General features: G+C 39.7%; 1 protein-coding gene across 9 annotated transcripts; it reads right to left on the bottom strand.

Annotated features, from left to right (window-relative positions):
* Nucleotides 1–1,237: 1,237 nt before the first annotated feature.
* Nucleotides 1,238–19,324, bottom strand: SPART (spartin). Of its 9 annotated transcripts, none has more exons than XM_074567480.1 (10): nucleotides 19,195–19,251; nucleotides 18,635–18,726; nucleotides 12,593–13,425; nucleotides 11,309–11,506; nucleotides 10,180–10,284; nucleotides 8,301–8,430; nucleotides 7,318–7,512; nucleotides 6,180–6,338; nucleotides 6,011–6,101; nucleotides 1,238–2,885 (listed from the first exon to the last, which is right to left on the bottom strand). In XM_074567480.1, exons 3-10 carry the CDS (start codon nucleotides 13,421–13,423, stop codon nucleotides 2,699–2,701), a joined length of 1,896 nt encoding a protein of 631 aa, XP_074423581.1. In that variant the 5' UTR covers nucleotides 13,424–13,425; nucleotides 18,635–18,726; nucleotides 19,195–19,251; the 3' UTR covers nucleotides 1,238–2,698. The 9 variants fall into 9 exon arrangements, with proteins under 9 accessions (XP_074423581.1, XP_074423599.1, XP_074423589.1 ...); XM_074567498.1 differs by having other exon boundaries at nucleotides 18,635–18,723; nucleotides 19,195–19,211; XM_074567488.1 differs by having other exon boundaries at nucleotides 19,186–19,207.
* Nucleotides 19,325–21,224: the final 1,900 nt, after the last annotated feature.

Raw genomic sequence — 21,224 nt, 5'->3', positions numbered from 1 at the left:
CCAAGGTGTTTTTAAATCAGCATTAAACAAACCAACCAACCTACCCACCCTTGCAATGTAGAGGAATCCATTCAAATGCAGGGGTTTAGACTTGAGGCAAGAAAAATGGTTTATACCTACAGAATGATGAAGATGCCAGAGACAGCAGAAGTTTAGAATGACTTAGAGGTCATCAAAAGTAATCTTCTCAAGACAAGATTGGAGAGCGATATTGTAGCAGAAAAGACTTTCAGTAAATTAATTTAGAAATAGCAATGCATTAGGAAATCGGGTAGCAGTTCACTCAGTAAACAGCATTAGTAAGACTACTTCTAGGACTGCCATACATCAGAAGATGTTCAGTGTTCAAAGGATAAACAAAACCAAGCTGGGAATAGAAACCAAACCTAAGATAAGAAGCTTAGGGAGCTTAGTGTGCTTTGTGTATGAAAGGGAGAGCTGAGGTAAGGCAGTAAGTGGGTGACGGCTGTTGTATACAGTTGAAGTGAGGAGAAGACTATGGATTTGCTGCCCAGGGCCCCAGTAGTGACAGTTGAAGTAGGGTAAGTTCAACAACATAATAGTTTCAGCAGTGAGAATTAACTACACTTTAGAACAACGTAAAAGGGAAGATCGTGGATGTATCACATTAAAAACTGTAAAATGGGGTAGGCATTATTTAAAAAAAAAAAAAGCTTTAATCTACTCGGAGACAAATTTGAAAGACAGGGTACACGTGAAGAGAACAGCAGCAGGTTGAACAGGACAACAATGCTTGCCTGATACCTATGGCATTTAAATCTTTTTTTCCTCATTATGCTACAACTTGGTCTCTTGAAGACACTTTGATCTTAACTGTTGTTGTAATACAGCTTGGTGTTCTGATGGTTTATAGATGAAACTAAAGGGCATGAGCTATATCCAAAACCAAAATGGGAGGAAGAAGGAAGATAGTAATACATACATCCCTATTGTAAATGCAGTTCCTTATGGCAAAACTGCTTTTGCTAGTCTGAAGTCTTTAGTAGCCTTAAACTAGTTACACTGGCCAGCAAGCGACAGACTGTAGTAACAGAAATTGTTGTAATGTACTTTTGATGGATGTTTTTAGTTTGAAATATTTTAAGCTGTAATTGACGAGCTTGTTTCTATCATAGATGTACCCCAATGCTGTTCTTTTATTACTTTAGAAGTCCTAGTCTTTCCACTCACTGATCCATATAGTAGCTTCGCATCATAAAAAGGAAAAGCGCAGATTAACCAATTTTAGTTTAATCTTTATTTCCATAAATCAGTTACACTTCAAGTGGTTAGATCCTTTGTTTCACATTACTCACCCTAAGTACACGCCTAGAGTAGCTACCACAAAATGTGCAGTATTACCATTCTAATAGAGAGTAGTTGTTACTATATTTTTTCAATCATCTGATGCAAATATCATTTGCTAACAACCATTTATAGTTCTCCATTTACATGAAAAGGAGATAAATTGTAAATTGATGGTGTTCTGTTTGTTGCAGGTCCAGCCAATATTAGCATGTGTAGCAGCCTTAAACCTCAATAATGAACTGTTAAATAAGTAGCGGTGTAAAAGCATCTCAAGGGTTCTACATATTGAGTTATTTCATACTGCACTAGGAACAGGATGAAAAACCTACACAGTAGTGTCTATTCTATTCCACACGTCTCTTTGTTAAAAGGGCTTGTCTTCATACCCTTTAACGACATACCTTGTGCAGCTACTAATTTAATGGACTAACGATGCTGACTGTTAGAACTACTTGTTGAACAAATACATGTTGTCTTCCATTAGGAGGCCATGATATATACTCTGAATCTTTCTGGATTTGCTGAAAAGTACAGAATGCGTAGAAGTTCTTAGTGTCCTCTACAGAATGTTTTTACAGAAAAATACTTTAATTTATGCAAAAACATACTTATCCTCTCTACATAAAAATCTCAATTTCAAAGAATCTTTGTATATTCCTTGTGGAGTCAAAGGGATAATACATTTTTCTAGAGTTGTAAATACCTTCTTTTAGAATAAATGCTTGATATCTTTGGTTTGCTTATATGCTGGATGGAAAAAAATATAGTTTTAAAGGGAATAAATACCTAGTTACCTGAGGTTCATCTTTCATTTCTTCTAACATGAACTTTGGATAAGATTAGCTGTTTGGTGGCTGAAAAGGGAAATTCCCTACAAAACAATGAAACACAAAGCTTATTTTATAGTGCATATTAAATAAGACAAGGCTGTTAAAGTAACTCTTAAGGTTAAAAACCAAAACTAGTAATTCTATTTGTTCCAGAATTAGTAATCCTATTTGTTCTGTATCACCACCTTCTTTACAAATATAAAGTATTACAAAAATATTCACAATAGTATTTCTACATTTATCTATTATTCCATATTATATTTTGAAAAAGTGCTTACAGAGGCAAGTTTATTAACTGCAAACTCATATCCTTCCACTTGTCTAAAGCCCTGGTCCAGTTCTTTAAAACCCTTGTTCAATACAGAATGAAGAGTTAAGACAACTTTTCATTTTTCCTTCTACAAATGCCCTCCCTACATTTACATTTTCACCTCAAGTTAAGTAACAGCTGCTTGAAAAGTACAGTGTGATTTGTGTTAAATCGCAGATTAGCAATGCAGTTACTTCTAAATAGGAAGCTTCATCTCTACTGTAAGGCTTTGAGAAATATTTCATTGCTTTCATTTTTTATCCTTCTTCTCATTATCCAATACTTTATATTCATCTAACACAGCATGGCCGGTTTCCTTCGCAGTTCTCTTTACAACAGCCTTGATACCAATATTGTCAATGTTAAATGCTGTCACACCAACATTGATTGCAGAATTCATAGCGTTGTCTGTAGCATGGCCAGCATCATCCCCATACCTTAAGAAAGATAGCAGTTTTGTAAGTATGTTTACTTAGTATTGTTCTCTTCACTAGAATTCTTTTGAATGGAAAAATTTAAGCATTACCAAGAAAAAATAATAAGCACACAGCCTGAATGTCAAAGACTAAAATTAGAAATTACCAAACCATTTGAGTAAGGGCTGTTCCTCTATCATGTGGATTATTCTTTAAAGATACCAATATGCTTCTGCCCTTTTTCCTCAAAAACCTTCCCATCTTTCTCTGTCCTTCTCTACTTTTGAAGAATAGAAAGCTTATCTATAGAACCGTAAGAATTGGGGAAGAGGGGGGAGTTGTGTCCAATCGCACATATTGTTGGGTATATTGTGTCCCATAATGCCCAAGTACTTTTTCACTTAAATTCTTAGTGAATTAAATTACTTAAACTCCCAGTACCCTTTATTCCCCCATGTAAGTCCCCACAGTTAGACCCTTGCAGCTGCTAAACCATCTCAGTCAGTACCATGGGTGGCAGCACTGAGGAAGAGGGAGGACAAACTTGTCTTGCCTTCTCAGCTGTTACAGAAAAAGGGACTGGAATCACCTCAGGCATATTTTTTCCTCAGTTGATGCCGCCACTGCCAGAATAGTGCTTGGTTAGTACTTGTCCTATATCACCTTTACCTGCGTGTACGTGGTGTAATACGATACTATATCTGGTGTAACAGCAACGGACTGGCATATTAGTTCAAAGTCCCAAAAGTGGACTCACGGAGGTGGTGCACCACTGTGCTCAAGCAAATTAACCCAGTCTAACAGATCTCCCAGGTACAAAAAATTGCTGACAGAGCTATGCTCATATGTTCGAGGTAGCAAGGTCGCTACAAAAAAAAATTCCATTGTGCTGTGAAAACTTGGCTGAAGTAACCTGGAATCAAAACAGTGGCAAAGGGGAAGGGCGGGGAGGGTAGGAAAAGTTACACAAAACCCCCAAAGGCCCAAAGCTATCTTGAGGATTCGTTGAAAATTACCAAGAGAGAAAACCTCTCATTTCTCCACTGGGCTGTGGGTCCAGCTTTTTTATGCTTTAGGGGGCAAGTCAGCAGTCTCATATTAATTACTCAAGTGTGAAGGAAGGTACACATCTACACCAGCAGAGAGAGCATACTGAAGGAGGACAAGAGTATAGTGAGAGCAGTAACTATCAGCTGCTCCGGACAGCCAGACATTTCCCCAAAGAGCACTGTAATCAGACAAACCAGGCCACAGGGAAGCATTTCTGGCACCATCAGAATCACGGCAGTTAGCAGAGTCACTTTTTCCCTGTGCTTCTAATGAACAGAGATTCTTTGAGGACCTCAAAATAATGCTAGAGAGAAGCACAGAGTATCAAATAATCCAAAAATCTATCACATCAGTACAGCAGCCATGGTACAATGGATGGAACCAAGAATGAAACTGAATAAAAAACATTAGTGCTTTTTTTTTTTTTAAATTCTCTGATAGAGTAACAGCCTTGAATCACCAACATCTTATTTTCAGATCACAGAATTAATCTCACAGCAAAAGTGCAGTATTTGTCAATTTCATCATAAGCCAGTTTTATATAACGTCAGCAAAATAGGTAACCTCATTTAAAATAAGACTGTGGCTCATCCAATACAGTTAGACTAACAATTTCTTAATATTTGATAATTGATTTTTCAGTTTGCTTCCTGTCTCAATTGCATCATTTGTAACTTCCTTTTTTTTTTTTTTTTTTAAAGAAAAAAGTTGGGCTAGGCTTTCTGCTGGTTCTGATCAACATACATATATCATGAGCATCTCTTTAAATTTTCATCTGCAAAGGTACTGCAGATAAGTTTTAGCTGAGTTTTTTGTTGGTTTAGAGATGCTGTGATGCTCCTTTAGCTTTGTTGCCATTAAGTGGAATTTAGCTCGTTTACTGAAGTATTTTGAGTGTCAGAAATCTTTGCCACCGCAACAGAAACCAGCTTTCAAAAGAGATATTATGTAGAGTTTTAATACATTTATATAGATAGATTTAAAAGATCAAATATCAAATATTTTCAAATGTATTGTAATTAACTGCAACATTTAATTACTTGTTTTTCACTCTTAGTGGCTGTTGACTGCTGATCTCCATATTTCCTATTTTTATATCTAAAACAGAAACATTAAGGTGAATTTATGTAAAAAGAGTACCAGTACAATACCCCCTGACATTCCTACTGAAGACAAACATTAGCAAGTCATTAGCATGACTAGAACTTCACTATGGAGTCTCCGATTTGAAATGCATCACAACACAACCCTGAATGCCAAACCACTTCCTACTGTATGCTGATGTCTACCTTGTTACCTTCTGCTAGTAGCCAGTATGCACTTTCAGCAATCCTTTTTAACATCTGTTTTGCTACAGTTATCACTGATTTCATTTAACATACATGCTTTTGCTGAGTCTTCACTTTCTATTGTACCTATTGCACTTTTTTTGAGGAGTGCGTTTCCTATATTTTGCAGTTATTTCAATGTATTCCCTTATTCTCCACAGCATCTTCCAGAACATGTACTCAACTTTGTTCTTTCCATCATCTTAGTAACATCATCTTAATCCCAAATGTTACTATCCTCTTCCCCCACTACCTTTTACTAAGAACACCTGTATTTTGCAAGTCGAGGCCATCCTATTACTGTTATTTATGCCTTAGATTTCCTTACACAATATTCTTTTTTTGTACCTCCTCACTTTAGTCAGACCTGCTGACAGTTTAAGTTCTTCCATTTTTCTTCAAATTTAGCTAAGTTTACATAAATTCGAGATCAGAGCTGAGAGGTTTAAAACCATAACTGTTTCCATAATGACATTATACTGTAAAGCAAAGATATAAATCTGAACAGTATTTGTAACATAGCCTGAAGCTGTAATACTTCTAGAAGAGAGCTAAAAAAATACCTACCACAATCATTTACTCATTTCGTGTTTTCACTTACAGGAGATGGTCATTACTGTGCACTTAGCAGCTTATCATGAGCTGCATAATTAGAGCAAAGCAGGTATTTCAGTTAGCTTCCCTGCACTTTCATAAGCTTTTTTTGCCAGTAATCAACCACAATGACAATATGTTGTAGAAGATGAAACCAGTAAGAGCATAACTTACTTATATTTGACAGTTTTTACAGTCTCAGTTGAAACACTTTTAGCAATGCACTTCGCCGCACTTTCTAAACCTTGCCACACTGTTGAAAACCCTGGAAGAATGAAGAGCTTATTTGAGTTCATAGCATTGAAAAGTATGCAATTAAAAAAGTATAAAGAATTTTTATTACCTTGAACTCCACTTGCTGCTACCACCAGAGCACCATCAAAAGTGGATTTGCCATCTTTATCTTTCTTAAGGGATTCTGGAACTAATTTGCTGCCATGCTTCTTCACATGTGGAGCCAGCTCCTTTCCAACACAGCTTGCTATAGAACACACTCCCTCAACTACCATAAAACAATAGTATGTAGATTATTTAGTAAGAACATAGAACATCTTTTTTTATAAGTCCTTACTCCTAATTAAAAGTAAGCTTCACTGAAGTCTCAAGTGTTCCTTCTATTTAAATATGCTTATTTGAAAGCCAAACTCTAATCCATGCTTAAGTATCGAACTCATAGAGAAGCAACCTTATTTTTCAGATTCTGCACAGCTTCAATTCGTAAGAAACACGTAAGGTTGGTCTTAACGGCTAAAAAGCACTTTACAATAAATACACATATGTCACATACACTATTTCCATTGCTTTGTTATCCCCAAATGACAGATAGGGAACAAGCCGTGTTTCTTTCCCGACTTGTCTTCTGGAGAAGTCTTTCTTACAATCATTCCAGCTCTTCAAAATATTTTTATGACATCCACCACAATTCGCTTTTAAACTTGGATGAGTCACTAGCAACTAAATATAAACATTAATGCAAATAAATAACAGAATGAAGGTACTGAGAGCTGCTAGGGTTACCAAGAGCCTCTGAACACCAAGCCATTTCTGTCTGGAAGTTTATACATAGTCTAATAGACTTGTTTCAGGTGTGTGTATTTAAAAGCATGCACACACACACACATTCTGTAGTGGTACAATATGCATGTTAGCAACCAGTGACAGTACAGCTTTTAAAAGACACGGTTATCAACGTGAGGAGAGAGAGAGAAAGACCATTTTCAATCAGCTGTCTAAAACTCAGAAAAACATGCCAAACTTAAGACTGTACAGACTATTAAGAAAGGAAAAGATGCCTCGAGGCCATTTAATAAATATTATTCTTAAAGCACATCTCTCACAGGATATTAACTAGGCACTACTAATCACTGGTTTTCATCAGGTCAGTCCCTCCTCTATCTAGTTCAAAGAAACTAGCTCTCATTTTACAGAATATTTATTATTTAAGGCAAAAATATAATACACTGTAAGATGGAAACTTTTACCTAAGAATTGGCTGACTTTCACAGCTCCTCCAGTAGCCTGTTTTGCTACCTGAAGCCCCTTTGCTACAGTTGGGTTGACTTCCAGAGGTTTTTCTTCTGGTTGAATATGTTCTCGCAGTTTAGAAGCTCCTTTGTGGATAGCTTTACCAGTATATTCTGCTCCTTTTATTAGGCCCCAGCTTACCCAAGATGCACCTTCAACGCAAAAATTGTTTTTCTTAGAATGTACAATTTTACAGACACCGATTCCTACAACTTTCCCTCCTCAGCCTCTGCAACACTGACATTAGAAACATTCCTGATTACACAGTCTGCAATTACACCCTTCCCTGAATGGGGCAGCATGAATTTCTGCAGTGATTTCTGCTCCTACACCACCCACATTTTTTCAGTTCACTGTAAGTTTAATACAGCCACCCCTCATTGAAATTTCATCTTAATACAGATACTCAGGTTTTTAATAGATATCCAAGCCCCAGCTGGGTCAGAATTGACAGAACTGCACATCTCAATGCCATTAACATTCTGAAAGCGTCCAACCCGACCCTCAAGCCTTCCTAGCAGATTTGTATTATTACAATCAGCTGGTGGTCATTAGTATATTCCAAAGGTTCTCAGAGAAAAAAACAATATGTTTATCTGCAGAAATCACAATAGATGCCTGTTTTAATGTAACAGCTCATACAGAAGTAAAATGGTTCTGTCACAGTGGTTTGAGTCGCAGGGGGCGATATCTTAACATAAAGTCAAATGAGGAGCCTAACTCATTTGCAGTGATCAAGACGGTTGGCAATGGATTTAAATTCTGCACTGGTTTTATAAAGCTCATCAAAGTATCCTTTAGATGATCACAACTGAAACTAGTGAACAACTACTTTTCACCACTCGGCTTCTACCAGCACATATGCATTTAGGTGAAAGTACTGTTTAAATGTTACTCACAGAGGTTTATATTCAACACAATCCTCTTATTACAGCAGTACCTGACAAGATTCCATGGGCAACTTTCTCACTCCATTCTGGCAACTCTTTTTGATTTTCCGCTCCTTCAGGTTGTGGTTGGATACGTACGGTCTGAGGCAAGTTAATTGCATCACTAGAAGCTTCTGAAGGCTAACAAGTGAAAGTAAACATCTGAGAATCTACTCCACAATGTATCATCATAATTTATTTTTTAAATCATACCGATCCATTATCAAATAATGCTAATATTGTGTATTCCTTGGGTAAGTGTACAGAAACTCAAGGGAAATTTGTGATTCAATTACTTCTGCACAGAAATGCTATGTGTTCAAAAAAGCTTGTCAGACAGCTCAGCATTTTCTGTACACTTTCTCCATCCAGTTACAATGAAAAGATTTGCTTGCCAACAAAGCCATATGGTCAAATAGTTACATAGAGAAAACTTAAAAGTACAGTTAACTAGCAAAAATGATAAGAAACTTGTTCATCTATCATTTTTATCTTCTGAGAGGGAAGTCAACTCTGTTGTTATTCAATATGGGAACTGCAGTCTTTGGTCCAGCTGCACTAAAAGAATGCAGCTGTTCTGGTTGTTTTGCTCCTCATCCTTTCCTCCTAAATTCAAAAATAAAGGAGATTATTCATTCTATGTGCTATTGATGCTTTTGCAGACTGGCACAGGCAAGGCACACATCAAGCTGTGCGTGACACTGCTCCCCATTTCAAGTTGGGTGTGCGATTTCTTGTCAAACACTGGAGTTTCTGGAGCAGATGTTAATCACAGCAACCATCACCACACTCTGGCTGGTGTTTCTAAATATTGTAACTTTACACAGCTCACAGACAATATATAATTAAACTTTAATTACAGAAAGCAAAAAAAATGTAATAGATTTAGGGTTTTTTAAGATCCTATTTTTAGAACTTTTCCAGTGTAAAAAAAACCCCAAACATTTCAATGATTGAAAAGACTGCTAATTAATGATGGATAGAAAGACAAAACATTTTTGTTTAGTATAGAAGAGTCTAAATAAAAGCATTGATAGATGAAACCCATAAACAGAATAGAATACACATCTTAGAACAATATTTGATATTACATGTAATTCTTAAATTCCCCTGAAATATTTACTGGAAATAAAAGCAGAGTATTGCACAAAGATGACTGCTGCAGTAAAACAAAACAAACCCAACATTAACAGCAAAGAACAGATTAAGATTTAGAAGGTTGCTACCCACAAGGTTAACAATGCATCACTGACACGTACTGTATCATCAACTACTGCTTGACAGCAGTGTGAAATCTCATGTTCAAGAAATGTCTTTAGTATGTGACCAAAACACTTTAGGGGCCAGGCAGGAGAAATAACCTTGATGCACAGCTATAGCTAAAAAACAAACAAACAAAACAATAAAACCCCCAAACTATGTTCCAGATATAATCTAGTTACACCACAGTTTGGGTCACTACATAGAAAAAACAGAGACTTCTAAGGAGTATGCTAAGGAGCACAAATGGATTCTCTAATAAGACAGGTGACTACTATAATTATGTTATAGCTGTTAATTAGATCCTCATGAGTACTATATAAAACAGACACATTAAATGGCCATCAGACTAGGCTTTGAAATATTTGTGCTATATCACAGTTTTAAAAACTCCAGAAATCTGCCCATTTGCCAAATGTTGTAGCCTGCAGTAACTGAATCGTCTCTTAACAAAACAAGCAAACAAACAAAGAAAACGAACCAAAAAAAAAACCCCCACAGGGCACAGTACACATTACTGCTGTCAGTCGAGTCTGCAATCTCAGCAGTTCTAACATGTATTTCAGTGACAATATTTTTTTTTTTTTTTTTAAAACTACAAAATTTTGGAATCATTGTCCTGGAATTTACCTGGACTTTGTGGCCAGACATCTGTTTAAATTTATCTTCAAAAAGCGCTCGCTCAGTTGCTGGGAGCTGTGAAGATAACCCTACTCTCTCATGGGATCCTGGCACCTGTGACATTGTATCAGGGAACATTAACAAAAACATGGAATTTTAGGACAATAAGGAACTAGTGAGATACCCAATTTGAACTACTTCTATGCAGGAAAGATGACATAATTTTATCTAGTAAGTCCTGCACTGAAACATCACATAATTCTGTAGTACTTTTCCCTTTTAAGTAAAAATTAGTGGCTTCTTGTGCTAGTGAAATTCCCTGCTGAACTCAACAGGATTTATACCATAACAGAACTCTGCCCACATGGCATGTGGCAAACTGGTCCTGCATCATCACTGCATCCAAATCTTGGTGATTCAACAAGATTCCATCTTTCATGAAAAGATAAAACCTTGCTATGAGCTTTTAAGTAGTTATTGATTACCATTCTTTCTGAAATGGTGCTCCAGTGCTCTTGCAGTAACATTTTTCACCTTTCCAGTCACTGTATCTTATTGCACCTTTGTTAGACTATGGGGGATTTTTTCTATTTTCTCTATCTGTCAATATCTTACTGCAATAAGGCACTAGATTTATCTACTTTGAGATCCCATTTGCAGGCACATTTTTGAGGTACACACTAGTTTCACAAGTCTTCTCTGAAGCAGCTTAACATTTTTGAACTGTAAACACATTTGGGCATAATATTCCAAGAATGGTATCATCAAAACTACACAGAGAGTAAGTGCATGTGTGTGCACGCACACAGGAAAAAACGTGCTTTCTCCTGAACACAAAATTTCATTTTGGGTCTTATGCTATCTTTCAGAAAACAGAAAAAAAATATACAAAATGTTCTCCAATTCCTCTCTGTGCTTACAATTTACTATTGTAAAATTTCTGTCCTCCCATCTCACAGGGCCTATGGTTTCATTACTAGGTTGCTTTATGTTGACTACTTTATCTGTTTCTCACTGGTGAGCTTCCCGAGCAAGACACAGAACTTTGCAGTTTTACACAATCAACTATAAATGGGAGAACATATTGATCATTTACATCTTTTCTTATTGGCTTAAAACAGGCAGCCCAGAAATTTACCTGGATTCGAAGGTCAGACATCTGTTTTAAGAGATCCTCAAAGAGCTCTCTGTCAGCTGCTGGAAGTTCTGAAGACAGCACTACTCCCACGTAGGACCCTGGTATCTGGGACATCGTGTCAGGGAACATGTAGACTCCAGTATTGCAGCACAGAACAGGAGACTGGTTACACATTAGAGGATACAACCAGTCACAAACCTAGAAAAGATAATTACATAGAGGAATTAAAGCATCTTTTTAAAAAAAAAGGCAGGCAGAACGTACTGATAAGAACCACAATCTTGATTTTCCGTAAAGTTTAGTAAGAAAAGTAAAAAAAACTTATGCCATCTTAAAAAAAAAAAAAGAAAAACAACCCCCCCCCCAAAAAAAAATCCCATGTGGGAATATCATTCTTGATTAGTTCTGACAGTCTAATATAGAGAAAAAACTAATTTTCACAGGACTATAATTCAGGCTGGTAGCCTCTTAACAGAGGTTTAGTTTTAAGGCCCAGGCATAGAAGCAGATGAAAAGCACTGCCAAACAAGTCAGGATTCACAGCGCCTTTAACTTCCTGTAGATCTCAGAACAGGTTTGTACGATTGGATACAGAGAACATATGGCTGTCGCTGGCCGACTGCTAGCACCCATGGAGATGAAACAGCAGACCCAAAACCAGGAAACAGTTTTTGTTTGTTCCTCCAAGTTTCCCCTTCGCTGATGAGACTTCCAACAGCCAATCTTAGCAGCAACAAGGAGATCCAAAGTCAGGAACCAGACCAGAAACATACTGTACATTACAGAGCATGCCCACATGAAGCAAGCATGGACTGAAAAAATCCAAATAATGCGTATTTTTTATCTGTAGTTCAGAGTCTGGATTAACGTTAATTGGGCTCACGTTATCCAAATTATCGGTTGTCCTAACTGCAATACTTTATCACTAGTTGAGACTCAAGGGGGTAGCACACAACCCTGTTTCACCCTGACATGTTACAATAGGTGAAATCAACACGTCTTCTCTATTAGTTAATTTTATGAAATGAAAAGACATGTTAAGTCCCTTAAAAAGTGGAATTCACCAGAACAGTCAGCACTTGACAGCCTTGGGAAAACACACAGGTGATTTTTGCAGAAAAAGCCATAAATGTGTATATTTGCAGAAAACTGTTTCCAACAGCTATAACATCCTTCATATTATCACACAGAGATTCAGACTCAGAAGAGCATGAGATTAAGAAGATAGCCTTTTTATGACAGTTCTTGAGATTTAATTAAAGGAGAAAATTATTTTCCTGTTACCTGAAGAAATGCGGGTGGACGATTCTGGGCTGTCTCACTATCTGTATCCAAGAACTTCACAATCCGTAGATATCCAGGATAGGAAGGAGCACTAACCTGCCCATCAGGAGTCACAAAGAATATCTGTACTCCTTGGGGAATCAAGATCAGCTCATCTGCATCCACTCCCAGGTTTTCAAGGGGAGGTGGCTGAGTACACTTACTGTAGTAGTCCTCACCTACAGAAGAAAACTCCCCAGAGTCTGTGCCATAAGACACAGTAAAATGGCCATTGGTGGCCTGAGGAGTATAGGCAGGAGGTGCTTCATTTGGCAGACAAAGAGGTTTTGCAGACGATGGACTCATAGCTGGAATTTGCCCCTGGCTCACAGGTGCAGCGCTTCCATCTGCTGCAGGTGGCTGACTCGGTACAAACAGAGAAGTAGGGGCGGGGGGTCTTTCTGGCTTGTCTTTGGAAGGAATGGATGGGTACAGCTTGGGCACCCCAGCAGGGGCATCCACGGCAGCAGGACTGGCTTGTACAGGTGGGGTATTTTGTTCTACAATGCCGAGTCGAGTGTGAACGTTTCGCAGGGTCTCCCTCATCTTCCGTTGCATTTGCCGAGCAGACTCCCACTGGGACCCGACACATGCAGGACCCTGCGATGGAATGCTGATTCCTCGGAGCAAGTGGTCAAGCCCTTGCTTATAATAACTTCTCGCCTCTTCCTTCTGACCCTGTTCATCTGCATTCAGTCCTTTATTGATAAAAATAAAGGCTTTCCTGTACTCTTCATTAATAGCTTTAATATTTGCATCTTCTTGCATAACTGGATCCTGCAGCTGTTCCATTACTGCAAATTGGAATAAAAAGTATTGAGTATTCATAAATGAAGCCTAACAATGTTTACCTTACAATGAAATACCTTCTAATTAATTTCTAATGATGACCATACTGCATGTTATTAGCAGAAGGCTATCTGGTCGCTTGGTACAGTGTCTGATATGTTATGGTTATCTCCTTATAACCTTCAGATTTAAAATACACAATTCCAAGACAGCAAGGCATTTATAGGCATCACATCTAGTTACATCACGGACATGTATTTCCTATAAGTTAAACATCAGAAGAATATGGACACGCCTGATATTAAACTTTCCATCTTAAAAAGTATTAAGATCAGTAGCAAATAGGGGAGTAAAAAAATAATCTAAAAATCTAACTTGATTTTTGATACTTTCCAGAAAAATCTCTAAGGTATTAAAAAATTCAGTTAACATTTTGTCTATTAAATAAAGGCTGAACTTACAAACTCAATATATTTTTAGTTAAATAATTTAAGGGAAAGCACTCAACAGATTTAAACAAATCTTGATAACTTCAACTAACATCAACTCACAGAACTGGAAAGAAATACTTTGAAGAGTTAAATCTGTGCTTTACAAAACAAAAACAGAGAATTACTTATTTTCTTTACAGTGTTTATAAAGTGAGAAAGACAACTGGTGTTTCCATTTCCTTGCTCCCCAGGTGACAAAAACTTGGAAATACCAATATGTACCAAAGGTCACAGGTTCTATTCCTCAAACTGCCTTGTGTATTTCAACAACTGAAGCACGGAAAAGAATCCAATAGGCTTATTTGAACTCTGAAATGCACAAAATCCCCATTTTAACTGAATGCAGGTCTTCAGTCTTGGCCAAATGCAGCAAATACAAATCATTCTTGGACTAAGATAGTGTTTACAACACAGAATGCAAAAACTTCCAGTGAAATTTTTTGCTGACAGTGTTGAAAGGCATTGTCAATTCAGAGAAATCAGGTTATTATACTAGAAGAGAAGAACGATCCTGGACAAGAAAAATGGAATACTATATAAAAATGAAAGAGCATGCATTTTCAAGAAAAACAATGATTCTCTGCTGTAAGCTGTACGCTAGAAAAATTTAGAGGCATCTTTCAATCACAATGATAGCAAGCTACAGAAAACATGGGGGTAAGTAAGTAAGTAAAAAGTGCAAAAATAAAAATACTTCTACTACACGTACAGAAGCATTAATGCCGCTGTACACAGCATCACTGAGACCTCACGCAACACTGAGTCACATTCAAGAAAGCTGCACCAGAACAGGAAGAGGTGTGCAGGTTACTGATTTTTTCTGGTGAATCAAGTACTTTACTTCTCCCTTAGAGAGAGGCAAGTGTGGCTTACCAAGCCAATAAACCAAAGGCTAAGAGATTGGATTAGTCTTTGTAAACACACCATCTGAAAAGAAGAAAGTAAATCAGGAAAGAAGTAAAGAACTACTGAAATCCAAACGTTTAATAAAATCCTGAAATAGTACCTACATTTAAGTTTATTTAATGTCTCTTCTTGTTTTAGTCTAACTATCAATAAAGTAAAAAAAAAAAAAACGCGCCTACTATTTTCTTTCTGCTTTCAGAGCAAGACAGGATATTTAGCTCTGCTGCTATGCACTGTTCATGCAGTGCTGTTTGCTTGGAATAAGTGGATTGATGTCATCAACTAAGACTATTAGGAGTTAGAAATATCAAACACAGAGGAAGTGAAACCCATCTAAAAGTTTGTTCTGTACTCTGCTAATTGCTTTGCAAGAAACATTCGTTTCATTTGTTATTTTGTCAGCACAAATGGATGTCAGGTTCATGGTATGAAGCGGGAAAAAAGACAACCCCAAACCACTTTTTTGCTCTTCCGACCTGGTGACCAGCAGCAGTTGTCCCTTTAGGACCTGTTCTCAGGGCAAAGACCTCTGGTGCTGAAGGCATTTCATGGATATAATCTGGAAAATTAGATCTTCCTCTACTCCAACAAAAACAGAGAAACTTAAGAACTACAAGTCATGAAAAGATTTTGAAGAGGCAAAGATGGAATGCTGTGCTCCGCTCCCACATCTTTTGCGATTAAAATGCAGATAGCACTTATGTGACTGCTGCCTTTGCTGTCACATGACAGAAGTGCCATGTAATCTGGAACGCATCTGTATTTTTATGATGCGACAGAATCCAATTTCATGTAAAAGACGAGTGATTTCAGTCCAACAACAGACACGTAGCTAGGAATATGACAGCATGGCTTGAGAAGGCATCCCACGTGGAGCAGACCAGCAGCGACTCAAGCTACCAGGCTCGCTGCCTGTTCCCCATCACGTAGCAGAAAAACCAATCTTGGGCTGGAGAAGATTTTCCTGGTTGATTGCAGTGACTTGCTGCCAGTAGGCTCGGCATCTTTGATTTAAGATGAAGAACAACACTAGCGTAATTGTAAGGGTATATTTAATAACCACCAAGGACATCGAGTTTAGAAGTTATAAGCATGCTCTGACCAGCACAACAGCAAGCAGTTATAATGAAAGTAATTGCAAAAAACTCTTAACAAGTTTGTGAATAGAGGTAGATCCTTACACGAAAGACTATACTTAACCATGCCATATATTTTACGATCTAGACATTAACCATTTAAGATATGCATAATCAAAATATTTGCTAACAAAAAAACCCTAGGGACTCACAAACCACATCATCTTGTATCAACACTTGTATTTATTAATGAAAAATCAATTTTTCCATTTAAGAAGAGTATAAAGGTGAAAAGCAATTTAACAGTAAAGAACTCTGACTTAAAAATTATTGTAGGTTTCCAAAACACAGAAAATGTTTAGAAGGCTGAGAAAGACTGACTAGTTTAACATTAGTTTACTTCTTTATGGGCAAAATTTAGTGTTTTGACATTTTTAGTGCCTGTGAATCCAATTATGTAAAAATTCCCTTCTTAAGGCTTTAGTAAACAATTAATTTGTGTGAACACAACTGCAGTACCTTAGTCTACTTTGCCTCCTGTTTTTTGATTTGTTTTTGCTGGGGGGGGGGGCTAAGGCAAAGATACTTTACAGATTTTAAATAACTCTTTTGCTAGTGATTGTTAGCATATAACAATAAGAGACATCAAGTAAAATCCTAAAGCCATAGCTGCATTTTAACTTAATAGTGAATTAATTTGCTATTCACTGTACCTTCATCACACTGTCAGCACCACTGTTCTTGCTAAAGCTCAGACTCTATTTACACTAAAAAAGGTCTGCAAGAAAATGGAGATGTCAGCACGATCAGTGTATACCTGGCACTAGCGCGTGGCCGTGCATGGCAGAGAGAGAAAAGCCGGCTTAGCAATTCAGAAGAGTGGGAATGTTGCAACTCATCTCTGATTGTTTGAAACCTCCCAAGTTTGCAGTATATGTACAGCATAGTTACCACCAAACTATGCATTTGGGTGGCAAAGCACTTGGGAATGGTAGAAAGAATTCACAGTAGATTTTTAAGTTTAACACAAGACAACTGAAAGTCAGCCTGAAGAGCTCCATTTAATGAATTCTTATCAATTTATTAAAATTGACACAAAATAATGGATGGTATAAATTAAATAAGCCAACTGGATTGCTCCCTCACAACACAAGAAGAAATATTCTCTGAAACAGAACATTTAAGTAGCAATCTGATCATATGCAAGGAAGATCCTCAGTCATTTTTATTTTCAGTGTATGATCTTAATATAGTATTTAAGTGTCCTGCATGTTTTAATATTTATCTGTAATCCATTTATGTACAATGCAGAGTCTTATTTCCTCTGTTTTAGAGCTGGAATGAATGGCAAAGTGTATATCACTAAATACGAGAGTGCTGCAAACCAACCTTTGGTCCTACAGCCAGTACAGACTGGTCCGGATCTTACTACGTAGTGCCAGATAAGATTTAGAGGAACTTATCTTGGAGAAAGCTGGGCCAAAACAGAGCTCAAAAAAGAGCTAACGGGCACTGTAGATAATCACAGATCAATCCAGTGCTTGGCCCTTTTTCATTTATCAGTACAAATATACTCTGCGGTTTTAAGTGACTCAACCAAGGGAGGCTACAGTGCAAGAGCGAAACTTGAGTTCAATTTGATCTTGTAAGCTAACATCTCAAATATCTGGCTGACCATCCTTCTTCTGAAACAGCAAACCCCACTTCATTAAAAAATAATGTGTATATTAAAAAAATATAGCTTGATGGTGGATCTTACTGCCAGAAGGTAAACATGAAGCCTAAAGCTTACTAAGAGGATTAAACATCCTGACTGACAGAGGCAGGACACTCCGACTCACTATTTTTGAAACCTGGGGGGTGTAGGGAAGGAGAAAGCAAAACCGAAACAAACCCCTTAATCCAAGAGCTCTTCCTATTTGACAACTGTTTTTCTATCAGCCACTGATTTGAAAGATGAAGAGGATGAAGGAGAACTACCGTGCAAACAGAACTGTTTAGGCCTTATTTCTGTAGGGAAAGAGCAACTGAGAAAGTACTGGCAACTTTCAAGAATTCAGAGAACAAACTGAATTAAAACAAATGTTATAAAGGATATACAGTAACACAAAGCAGGTAGTAGCTGCTAAATTTACCAGTTTTTTGCTTTTAGTTTATTTAAATTAGTTTGTTTAAAGTAGCCCTTAAATTTTTCATTAAATGGTGGCCTTCTGCTAGTTTTTAAGCGCCTAAGGCTAGATAACAGCAAAGACCAGGCAACAGAGAAAGTCAGCGATCTGATCTAACGTGGTAATTCCTACTCTTAAAATTACTGAAGACTTCGGTAGACTCCCATCTTCTGCCATTTCAACGCGCACCATCTTCTCAGGCCGGTATCCCAGCGCCTACAGTCACCCAGCCGGCGTGTCCCATTTCCCTCCTCTCGGTAATGCTGCTGGCTCGAGCCTTTTTTTGGTCCAAATAAATGGACTCCCTTCCTGACTCCTTGGCCCGTATTTCCACCACCTGCTCTCAAGGCAGAGCTTCTAGGCCCCGTGTGCCTATTTGGCACTTCTCTCCAAAGGGAAGTGAAAACCCAGTAGTGCAGGTAATTCCCTTCACCACGGGGCTGTGCTGCCCAGCACTTGCGTTTTTCACAGTATTCAAGTACAAAAACATCGCCGTCATCTACCCGCTCTGTGGCCAAAGATTCTAACAACATCACGGAAAATTTAGCATTGCATAAGGTTGCTATTTAATACCTTTTCATTCGCTGCGCACCTGACAGTTTCTGACCACTCCCAACAGATTTTTCCACATTCAAACAACAGAACCCCAAACTGACACGAACCTTCTGAAAAAAAAGACAAACTAAAAGGAGCAGTTTTCCAAAGTATTTTGACAAATAACCTCTCCGTTCCACGAGGAGACACACAAAAAGTTATTTATTACCATGGCTACTGTAATCAGGCCTAATCACACCCCTCCCCGCCGCCCCCGCCCGGCTCCTCCATGCCCCCGGCCCCGCTGCGCGGCGGGTTCCTGCTCCTTCCCGGCCGCCCGCGCCGCCCCGCACCGCGGCCATGGGGGCCGCCGCCCCGGCTGGGCCGCCCCGGGCTCCTCCGCCGTGACAAGACAGGAGCCACCCGGGCGCCGTCACCACCATCCCCACCAGGCCCTGCCCAGGCCCGGCTACCCGCCGCCATCCCAGCAACACCCCCCCTTCACCGGGCCGCCGCAGACCCCCCCACCCCCCGCCTCGCCGCAGACCCCAGGCTCCGCAGGGAGGCCCCGCGAGCGCCCGACCGCGCACCACGCTCACCGGCCCGAGCCCCGCCGCACCACGGCCCGCCTCCGCTGCCACCGCCTCCCGGGTCAGGCGGCAGCGGGCGGGGCCGCTGGGGGGGGCGGGACGGGACTGAGGGACCGTCGCCCGGGCGGGAGGCGGTGGATCCAGGGCGGCTGTTCGGGCGGGGAGGGATGGGGGAGGTCGGGGTGAGGGACGCTCGTTTGCGGGGTTGGCACGGAGGGGCGTGAGGAGAAGCCGTGCCGCAGCGGGTAGGGGCGCGCTGGGGCCGGCTGCGTGGTTACAACAGCTGGGTTCTCCTCGTTTAATTAATAAAAGGTGTTTCATAAATATTGAAGGACGTAAGAAGGACGTGGACCTGTTGGAGCGGGTCCAGAGGAGGGCCACGAAGATGAGAGAGCTGGAGGCCCTGTGCTATGAGGACAGGCTGAGAGAGTTGGGGCTGTTCAGCCTGGAGAAGGGAAGGCCCCGAAGCTGGTGAAGGGCTCAGCAGCGTCACAAGCGAGGGAGGGATGAGCTGAACAGATGTACGCCGAGGCTGCCCGGCTGCGTGCTCTGAGCTATCAGCAGCACACAGGCTCATCTGCCGCAACATTTCCCTCCATGCAGATGCTGCTGTGGGGAGGAATAACCCCATGCACCAGTACAGATCAGGGGTTAACCTGCTCGAGGGCAGCTCTCTGGAAAAAGGCATGGGAGTCCTGGTGGATAAGAAGTTGACCATGAGCCAGCAGTGTGCCCTTGTGGCCCAGAAAGCCAAGGGTCTCCTGGGGCACGTTAAAAAGAGCACGGCCAGCAGGTCGAGGGAGGTCATCCTCCCCCTCTACTCTGCCCTGGTGAGGCCACATCTGGAGTACTGTGTCCAGTTCTGGGCTCCACGGTTCAAGAAAGACAAGGAACTACTGCAGATAGTCCAGTGGAGGGCTACAAAGATGATAAAGAGAATGGAGCACCTCTCTTACGAGGAAAGGCTGAGAGACCTGGGGCTGTTCAGCCTGCAGAAGAGAAGACCGAGAGGGGATCTCATCAATGCTTATCAATATCTGAAGAGTGGGTGTCAAGAGGATGGGGCCAGACTCTTCTCAGTGGTGCCTGGGGACAGGACAAGGGGCAACGGGCACAAGCGGCAACACAGCAAATTCGGTCTGAACATGAGGAAAAACTTTAGTTTGAGGGTGGCAGAGCACTGTAACAGGCTGCCCAGGGAGGTTGTGGAGTCTCCTTCTCTGGAGATATTCAAAACCCACCTGGATGCGTTCCTGTCCAGCCTGCTCTAGGTGACCCTGCTCTGGCAGGAGGTTGGACTAGATGATCTCCAAATGTTCTTTCCAACCCCAACCATTTTGTGTTTCTGTTTGATTCTGTATCAGGCCTCCTCACAGGGCAGCATATATCTGCTGTGAATTTATATAAGCCCTAATACTTTTGCTTTAAGTCAGAATTCACATCGGTGGAGGGCTGAACTTCTGTCCCTACACAGTCCCTCCTATAGCTGTAGAAATTAACTGCCTCTGCCTGACCCGAATCTGCAAAAATTAAACTGCGTGTTTATTCTGCAAGTCTTCTTCCTCATTTGCAAATGATAACTCCGTTTGTGGTGAAGAGTATCTTTAGTGATTTCAATCTGAACAACCACTGTGGGCTTGCTTGATTTTTATCTGAACTTTCACAAAAATAATTTTCCCTAAATATCTCATTTTTTATGCTTTAGTAACATATACATAAGTTCTGTGTAAGCTGGGCAATATTTGTGTATATACATATGTATTTAGGTAAATAAGCATGTATGTATATCCAAGTTATTTAAACATAATTCAAACAGTAATATCATTGAGGGGTCTCAAACTGATCTGTAAAAGTTAGCAAACATGGGGAGGGGGAGGCTGTGAGTAAAAAATATGGGAGAATTCTCCAAAACCACTAACTAGTATGCAAATGAATTTCATTGACTTACACCAAACGCCAGTACGAGAGTAACCTGGTGGGAATCATGCTGTGCAGACAGAGTGCTTTTAGTCGTCAGCCCCCGAAACGCTGATGGAAGC

Source organism: Larus michahellis, chromosome 1, assembly GCF_964199755.1.
Source record: "Larus michahellis chromosome 1, bLarMic1.1, whole genome shotgun sequence".
NCBI lineage: Eukaryota > Metazoa > Chordata > Aves > Charadriiformes > Laridae > Larus > Larus michahellis.
The sequence above is the reverse complement of the archived record's forward strand: the minus strand, read 5'-3'. Positions and strand labels throughout refer to the sequence as shown.

Excerpts from the sequence above, each read along its gene's own strand:
- SPART (XM_074567507.1), bottom strand. The coding sequence starts at position 13,423 with ATGGAACAGCTGCAGGATCCAGTTATGCAAGAAGATGCAAATATTAAA. Across the intron at positions 6,339-7,317 it reads GAAAGTCAGCCAATTCTTAG|TTGAGGGAGTGTGTTCTATA; the intron begins GTAAAAGTTTCC and ends GTTTTATGGTAG. Across the intron at positions 6,102-6,179 it reads AGCAGCAAGTGGAGTTCAAG|GGTTTTCAACAGTGTGGCAA; the intron begins GTAATAAAAATT and ends TCATTCTTCCAG.